The sequence below is a fragment of the Dermacentor silvarum genome, chromosome 9, assembly GCF_013339745.2.
Source record: "Dermacentor silvarum isolate Dsil-2018 chromosome 9, BIME_Dsil_1.4, whole genome shotgun sequence".
Classification (NCBI taxonomy): Eukaryota; Metazoa; Arthropoda; class Arachnida; order Ixodida; family Ixodidae; genus Dermacentor; species Dermacentor silvarum.
The window spans coordinates 76,768,683-76,777,888 of record NC_051162.1 but is presented as its reverse complement, the minus strand read 5'-3'; the positions used below and the strand labels follow the sequence as shown (position 1 = coordinate 76,777,888).

The 9,206-nt window shown below is 48.5% G+C and overlaps 2 protein-coding genes across 2 annotated transcripts in view; both read left to right on the top strand.

Moving 5' to 3' along the window:
* Nucleotides 1–9,206, top strand: part of LOC119464798 (uncharacterized) — a 34,171-nt gene that overhangs the window by 6,521 nt on the left and 18,444 nt on the right. The window lies entirely within an intron of this gene.
* On the top strand, nucleotides 5,205–6,853 carry LOC119465327 (uncharacterized). Its single transcript, XM_037726129.2, has one exon. The coding sequence runs from the start codon at nucleotides 5,490–5,492 to the stop codon at nucleotides 6,687–6,689; it is 1,200 nt and encodes a 399-aa protein (XP_037582057.1). The 5' UTR covers nucleotides 5,205–5,489; the 3' UTR covers nucleotides 6,690–6,853.

Genomic DNA, 9,206 nt, shown 5'->3' with positions numbered 1-9,206 from the left:
TTTTTCAGTGGTCGGTTTCCTTTTTTTACCCTTCTTCATGGGACGAAAGAGTGAGAGATTGCATTACAACCAGGCCATAAACGCTGAGGGTCTGCCTAAACCAGAAGCAAACATAAAGCCAGAAGAAATTATCTGGTATTTCTTTCCTGCATTAAAATATTTCGTCAATTGCTGCACACAAAGAAGTCGCAATCTTTCACGACGACTCTTCGCAAGCCATTGGGAGTCAATTGACTCATGCAGAAGGGTTCACCGTTATTTTGTGACTCTAGTCACGCAAAAGGGGGTCTTAGCACAGAAAAATAGTCACGTTGCTGTGACTCACTTTTGACCCTTTTTTTTGTTTAGAGCGCACGGTTCCATGATGCCCCATCGCAAGTGACATAATCAACTTTCAGCCCTACTTTTTCTGACAAAACAACCGCTTCCAAAATAATCTTGGAAAGCAAATGGGTCTTCACGTCCCCTCTAGCTGCAAAAACACCTAATATTTGGTGCCAGAACCCGGACAAGGGCTTAAACATGACAACCATGCAATGGTCACAAGGCACGGTCTTTTCTTGGTCAGGAGTGAACACACCGAGGTCCACAAAGCCATCAATTTTTCCAGTACCTTGTGCCACTCCTAAGTTTTCGGCGAGTTTCATTTAATCTATTATGGGACCGCCGTGGCACTGAAACTCATCCATTTTGTTCGTTTTTTTGCAATTCCTGAGAGAACACTGGAGTTAAAACCGAAGCTGCTCTCGTACTTCTTCATAAAATTCCTGAGGCAAGTGTGGCTGGGAAGCATAAGAATTTTTTCTCTGCCTACATGCTCGTACAGCCTTGGGCTCTTAATACGCATAATCACACATTCCAAAACCCACTCAGAGCTGTAGCGCATTCCCTTTAGTGATTTTCGGCTTGCAGCTTCGAAACATTGAAGGATGGCAGCTTTCTGTTTAGGAGGAAGGTTGTCGATCTTTCTCAGAAGTGCTACTTCCTCAATATTCGCAACGCAGACGGCTGCGTTGCGCTCAAGCGGCCTGTCCACTCTTGGAATATTGCGCTGCCATTGTTGAAATACTTGCTCTTCTTTCGGCACACCGAACAACGACAACTTTTCCTTGCATGATTTATACCCGCTCTTGCAGCCGGGTACAAAACAGTGACTCTGCTGTCGACTCATCGCGCCTCCTCAAAGCAGCATTTGCACACACAAAAGCAGCGCAAAAAGCCTTCACCACGTACGCCGTCGGGGATCGAAGCACACAGAAGGATGCGTTAAACGCAGCGGCCTGACGTGTATGCGGGAGAGCACGCCATCTAGTGGAAGCATCGCCAAGCGGCGTCAACGCTTCCCATACGCGCCGCTTCGCGGTAATCACACTTCAAGTATTCTAGGCACTGTAGCGTCGGGAACGACCGCCCTTGTGCACCGCCGCGCCCGTAGTGGACTCCATGCAAACCAGAGCTAGGGAGGACGAGGGAGGGACAAGGCTCGTCACTAAGGTACAGTGGCTAGAATGGGCCACTGTACCTAAGGTGCTTCGCCCCTAAAACTCTGATTGGTCGTATGCTCTATGTGCGAGTGAAAGCGCGCGAGGGCGAGGGACGCGCGCTTTCACGGGGAGGGAACGCACGGCGGAGAGCAAACGTAACTTTCCAGTGGAAGCGGAGCGGTGAGCGAGGAGGGCATCGAGGCACTTTAGACTGTGCATGTGCGTGCCCGCTCTCCCACTGCGGCGCATGCGCGCAGCCTTGCCAACCTCTGCCTCCGACTTTCTCTGGGCCCCTGCCAGCCTCTCCCCTATTATTCCACAGCAGCGTTTACACGTTCCTTCACACGCGGCGAGCGTTTTGACAGTGGTTGTGTGCGGTCACACAAACAACGCGCACAACTGTTGTCGATGGCGGCGGCATTTTGCCCGCGTTCGCACCGAACGCGCGCGGCGTTGGTGACGTGTTTATGAAGAACGTGCCAACCTTTGCCGTACACCCTATGGCGGTGTACCGTAGCGATCATAAGGTCATGGTCCCTGTGGTCACTAAATAAATGAAAACCACCGGATCATATATATTTCTCATTCATTAACAGCAGTTCAAATAACCAATTACACAATCGCCTCTTCATAGTCATATTTGGAAATAAATAATTCCCACCATAATACAGCTTCTCTGGTCTTTCATCTCCAACCTTGTGGAAGGGCTGACAGTTTTTGTTTCGCACTTTTATTATTTCAGTCTGACAAGATTTAACATGAAAGACATGCGCTGCCGGCGTTTTGTTTCATGACATTTGTTTATGGGCTGTCATTCTCAACATTCTGAGGAGCTCTATAAACTTTGACATGTAGCAGCACCAGCAACGCCCAGAACTGTTGTCGATGGCGGCAGCGTTTTGCCCGTGTTCGCAACGAATGTGCGCGGCGTTGCCAACTACCCCGCAATGTGATCCGATGCAGTATGTTCCGATGCAATGTGTCATGTGACCGGCTCGGCCGCGGTCCCTTGCGCAGTACGAGTCTAGCTTTAGGAGCAATTATTTCGAGCCCAACTGTTGATGTACAATATTTCCTATTAATTTTTGCCAAATTTTAGTTAAAAGTTATAAAGCGCGCAAGAAAGTATTTCTTGTAAGTTTAAAGCGTGCTCGCTACAGGTAATGCTGACTGAGATATGGAGACAAAAACCTGCAGAAAATCCAGAGCAACCAAGAAAGCTTTCTGAGAAGGAGACAGGAAGCAAGTATCGCAGTATTTGGCTCCAAGCACCGTGGGAGCTCGCCGTGATGAATCTTTCCTAAACAGGTCTTGTGGGGGTACCGCAACATTTCAGAACCATCTCGGTAATCAAAGCTGATGCCCAGAACTGTTGTCGACGGCGGCAGCGTTTTGCCCGTGTTCGCACCGAATGCGCGCGACTTTGTTGACGTGTTTACGAAGAATGTGCCAACCTTTGCAGTAGTACAACCTACGGCGGTGTACCGTAGCGACCACAAGGCAATGGTCCCTGTGGCAACTAAATAAATGAAAACCACCGGATCATATACAGGGTGTTTCAGCGAACACTTTCAGAATTTATTTAAGGTTGCCTGTGGCAGATAGCCCAATTATAAGTTCATGAGCTGGTCTACTCGAAGAGCCGGGCATAACTTGCACAAGAAATGGAAATGCATAATCGAATAATTAACAAAAAATCACTAATTAGGTTTTCAACTAATTACCTGTTGGCCCATATTGCAATTTACAAGTTGCAGCCGTGGAGTTCGCAAGGCGCATCCACTTGGAATGAATTCTCAGGATGACACCAGTTTCGAGATATTATTTCCTGAACTTTGCGGGAAAATGCATTGACGTTCCAGTTAAGTTTGGGCTTCAATGCATAAAACGACGTGATGTTAAGGAACTAACTGGAACGCCAATGCATTTCTCCGCAAAGTTCGGGAATGAATATCTCGAAACTGGTGTCATCCCGAGAATTCGTTCCAAGTGGATCCGTCTTGCGAACTGCACGGCACAGTTTGTGAATTGCAATATGGGCCATCAGGTAATTAGTCAAACACTTAATTAGTAAATTTTTGTTAATTATTCGATTATACATTTCAATTTCTTGTGCAAGTTATGTGCGCCTCTTCGAGTAGACCAGCTCATGAACTAGAATTGTGCTATCTGCCTTAGGCAACCTTTAAGAATTTTTGAAAGTGTTCGCTGAAACACCCTGTATATTTCTCATTCATTAATAGTAGTTCAAATAACCAAATACACAATCACATCTTAATAGTCATAATTGGAAATACATAATAGTACAGCTTCGCTGGTCTTCCATCTCCACCCCAGTGGAAGGGCTGCCAGTTTTTTTTTTATTTTCTTTTTCTTTCCGCGTCTCCACTATGAGGCCGTCAACCACGGCGCGGCCAGAGCCCGTCAATGCCTCGGCTCGCAAGAAACAAAATTAAAAAAATCACAGCATATCCACGGGGTGAATGATGATGAGTGGGCGAAGCTCCTGAGGGAATCATCGGATCTCCCGCTTAAGGGGACGCTAGCACAAACGCGTTACAAACGTGCAGTACTCTCTAGTAAGGGGGAGCGGCCACAGCGTCTTACGCAGCCATTTACACATGCCGGAACGTGCACCGCGTTTGCCGACGCCATCACATGACTGCTGAGAGAGTATACCCCCCGTATTCATAAACGCTCCTCGACTTGAACTTGACTTGCCACCGATTTGGGCAGCGCGTTCGAAACGCGTTGAAGGTAAGGCGGAGAGGCCACAGCGTCTTACACCAGCTTCTTACACGGGCCGTAACGCGCTAGCACAAACGCGTTAGAAACGCGCTAGAAACGCGGCCTTTCGTTAATGTTGGGTATTTATTGCCATCGTGGTGCGTGTGTCCATGTCCGCTTCGTGGCGTAGTGGGCTAACGCCGCGCGCTCGGAAGCGAGGGGTCCGTCGTTCGATTCCGCGCTACGGACACAACTTCGAATTTTTTTTTCTCATTTTTCTCAGACTGGTTACACACTACTACTACGACGACGGGGACGAACGGGTGCCGCTATAAGGAGCTTCGCCCCTAAAAAAAACATTTGTCGCAGTTTCCCCCGAAAGGCGAAGCATCAGTTGCGATAGCAAATTAGTAGAGAGCTATGCGGATTAAGGATAGTAGTTTTATCAGCTGTATAAACTTGGACATGCAGCAGCACCAGCAACGCGCAGAACTGTTGTCGACGCCGTCGGCCTTTTGCCCGCGTTCGCTCCGAACGCGTGCAGCGTTGGTGACGGTTGCCGGTGCCTCTGGGGGTGGTGGAGAAACATTTAATCTGAAAATTACAGAGAGTTGCTCTACAGAAGCACTTGGGTGGTCTCCCTATTCCGGAAGTCCACTAGAAATGATCGCTGCTCGGGCGCGGGCCACCAGGGAGCGTTGAGCGTCCAGGGTAGAGCAGCCAAGCAGGAACTCCTCCCAAGCCTCTCTTGTGGGTAGGGGGAAGGGGGATGAGAAAATATGACAGCAGATCCACGAGGTGAATGATGATGAGTGGGCGAAGCTCCGGAGGGAATCATCGGATCTCCCGCTTAAGGGGACGCTAGCACAAACGCGTTAGAAACGTGCATTACTCTCTAGTAAGGGGGAGCGGCCACAGCGTCTTACGCAGCCATATACACATGCCGGAACGTGCACCGCGTTTGCCGACGCCATCACATGACTGCTGAGAGAGTATACCCCCCGTATTCATAAACGCTCCTCGACTTGAACTTGACTTGCCACCGCTTTGGGCAGCGCGTTCGAAACGCGTTGAAGGTAAGCTGGAGAGGCCACAGCGTCTTACACCAGCTTCTTACACGGGCCGTAACGCGCTAGCACAAACGCGTTAGAAACGCGCTAGAAACGCGGCCTTTCGTTAATGTTGGGTATTTATAGCCATCGTGGTGCGTTTGTCCATGTCCGCTTCGTGGCGTAGTCAGTTGCTTTCTTGCGTCCGTGGTGAACGGTCGTGCGTAGCATGAGCTCCGAAGGAGCGGCTTCAGCGGCCCGGCAGGGCCGCGGTATCAGGTCAACTGAAAAACCAGGCCAGGACTACCAAGTGATTTTGCCATCATTGCCAACAGGTGCGTCCGTTTTGCACACAGTTTTTTTGCACGGGGATGTCAAGGCAAGGCCTTACAAGGTGGAACATTTTCGCGACGCTCTTATACGACTGTCGCTCATGCCGGAAGTGGTTGCCCTGGGTGCATATCAGATGAACCATCTGTGGGCGGTGACTTTCAAGGACGAAGAAGGGAAAAAGAAGATTCTTGCTGCAGACGCGTTTGATGTCAAGGACCACCGTTGTGTGGTCGTCGACCCGTGCGACCGTGGCGTCCGACTCAAGCTCTACTGGCTTCTTCACGGAGTACCCGACGAAGACGTTCGTACTGCTTTGTCACCTTTTGGAAAAGTGACTGAAATCACCAGGGACAAGTGGCGGGTTCAAGGATGCGTTGACAAAGGGTCAACCACCCGTTCCGTGATACTGAAGCTGAAGGCTGGCGTCACCACTGAAGACTTGCCCCACCAGCTGCGAGTAGCGGAAGATGTCGCGCTCGTGCACGTCCCAGGCAGAGCTCCTCTCTGCCTCCGATGCCGGGGCATCGGGCACATACGACGCGAGTGCCGCGTACCACGCTGCGGGCTTTGTCGTCGTTACGGCCACGACGAGACTCAGTGCGTGCGAACCTACGCAACAGTGACAGGCCCGGCATTGAAAGAGGACGCGACTGATCACCTGATGGACGTGGTAGACGCAGTGGAAGCCGCTGGTGAAGGGAGTGATGTCCAGCCCTCAGTGTTGACGCCTCTGAAGAAGGCAACACCTGCTGACGAGGCCAAGCCATCGGACGGCGGGAAAGACCCATGGGATGACACGGCAGAGCCAAATTCCTCGGTTGAGATCGAGGATAAAGACGCCAAGGAAACTTGCACCTTAGCAGAAGCGACGACCGGGGAAACGCAGGACACTTACGACACCGTGATGCCTGCGTCTTGCAGTGCGCCTGCTAAGAGGCTTCATGAGGAGACGGATGAGCAGGAAGAAAAGGATCAAGAGAAAGGGTGTAGTGACGAGCCTCCACCGAAGGCTCCACCCGGACGCCGACCGGCGTTCAAGCCCAAGCCCGGCGTTCAAGCCAAACGCCGCACTACAACCCCGACGCCTCCGCGTTAGCGGAGGCGTTTCTAGGAGAGCAAGAGTGTTGTGGTCTGGGGACTAGGGTTTGTGGGTGGGATGTGCTTTGGCCGTCGTCATTGCTGTTTAAAGCCCCGAAAACCATGGTCCGCCTGGCTAGACCACCGTGTCAACGAAACAGGAGATGTGAGACGGACGATGTGTGGTAACTGCATGGTGTAGATTATCTTGTCTTTAAAATGGCAGCTAGCATTTCAAATGGTCTTTGTGTCGCGACGTTGAACGTGCGTGGACTAGGCGCGCGTAGAAGGCAATGTCAAGTTAATCGTATCCTTGTTGAAAATAATATTGATTTATTGGCCGTTCAAGAAACAAAAATTGGGAGTGATGAACAGACGGAGCGAATGGTTAACATTTTCCGCCCCAGATATAGCGTATGCGTGTGTCATGCGGTGGGTAGGTCTGGGGGCTGTCTTATTTTCTTGCGTACCAGCATTGCCGTGGTAGAAGCGGTCACGTCATCCGAGGATGGTAGATTGGTTCTCTGTGATTTTACTTATTCAGAGATGCCGTGGAGGGCCATATGCGTGTACGCTCCTAACGTAGCACGGGAGCGGGAAGTCTTTTTTGGTCAAGTTCAGCAGCACATAAATTGTGAAAGGCATGTCATTTTACTGGGTGATTTTAACTGTGTTTGCTTTCCAGAAGATACATCTAAGTTGCCCAGCGTTCGCGATAAAAGTGCCTTGCTTTTAAGTTCGATTGTCAGGGAGCAAGACCTTGAAGATATTGGTTATGTGTTGTCAAGTGAAAATCATGCCCTTTATACGCACTACCAAGGTGAATGTCATAGCAGGTTAGACAGAATTTATGCTCCATTAACCTTTGTACCTTTATTCTCAAATTATCAAGTGATACAAGTTAGCTTTAGCGATCATTGCATGGTTATGTCAACGATAGGAAAGAAACAAAGGGCATCAAAATTCAACTGGGATTTATGGAAGCTAAATGATAAGCTTTTGCAAGATGAAGTTTTTAGAAAAACAGTTCAAGATAAGCTCGAAAATTTGCTCAGCACCACTACGTCAGCGTGTTTCACTGCAGAATGGGAACTCTTTAAGACAGAAGTTAAATTTACCGCAATTGAGAGAGCATGTGTAGTCCAGCATAAAGAAAAAGAACGTGAAAAGGAATTGCACCTCAGTTTAAAATACATGCTCTGCGCAGAAAGCTCTTCGCCTGGATTATTTACGAAAGAAATCAAACAAGTTAAATCTGAGCTTGAAGTTATGGATGAAGAGAAGTATAAGGGAGCGGTATTAAGGGCACGGGCAGAGCATTTATGGATGGGAGAGACGCCAACCAAGCGAGCAATGTGCGATGAGAAAAAACACGCGGCTTCCAACGAAATAAGGGAAATGAGATATCAAGGGGAAGTCACTAATGATGTTGGAATGATAGAGCACGCATTTCATTCTTATTATGAAAGTCTGTTGGGGAAAAAGACCTGTGATATCGAACGTTTTAAGAATCAATTCTTGTCCTTAATTCCAACAGTATCAGATGAAGTCTGTGAAGTGCTCGAGAGACCAATAGGCCTTTCGGAAGTTGAAGATGCGATTGACGATCTCCGTCCCGGCAAGTCGCCTGGGCCTGATGGTGTCGGAGGGGCTTTCTATAAGAGCTTTAAAAGGGAAATAGCTGTAGCATTACACCGTGTGATAAGTGAGATGTAGGGGAGGAAGGAAGCGCCTCCTTCTTTTCGGACATCGCACGTTATTTTAATTCCTAAAGCGAAAGACCCAGCGAAGCTTTTGGCGGTTGAATACTATAGACCAATAAGCTTGACAAATACGGACTATAAAGTTTACACTAAAGTACTAGTGAGACGATTGCAAACTGTGATAAAAGAACTTGTGGGCCCCCATCAAACCTGCGGTATCAAAGGGAGATCAATATTTTCGAATATACATACAGCAAGGGCCATACTGAAATGTTGTGACGAAAAGGAGGGCCGAGTGGCCATGGTACAAATTGATCTTGAAAAGGCTTTTGATAGAGTCGTCCATGATATCATTTTCTTGCTTTTAGAACATGTTAAAGCCGGCTCAGTGATAACAGATGGAGTGAAAATGGTGTACAAAGATTGCACTGCAAAATTAATAATTAATAGAAAATTAAGCGCCAGTATAAAAGTGCAGTCTTCAGTAAAACAGGGATGCTGCTTGTCGCCTCTTCTGTTTGCCTTGTATTTAGAGCCGCTTTGTTTGAAAATAATTAGAAGCCAATCTATTCGTGGATTTATCTATTCAGGAATTGAGACTAGAGTTCTGGCTTATGCGGATGATGTGGCAATTTTTTGCACAGATACTGAGAGTGTGGAGAAAACTATGAAAGAGGTTTCTTTTTGTGCCGCAACTGGAAGTGCTGTCAGCTGGACTAAGTGCCTAGGCTTATGGCACGGCAGCTGGCCACAGACACCCGGCTATTTTTGCAACATAAATTGGAGCGTTATCCCTGCAAAATACCTTGGGGTGCCATTGGAACATTATCGTG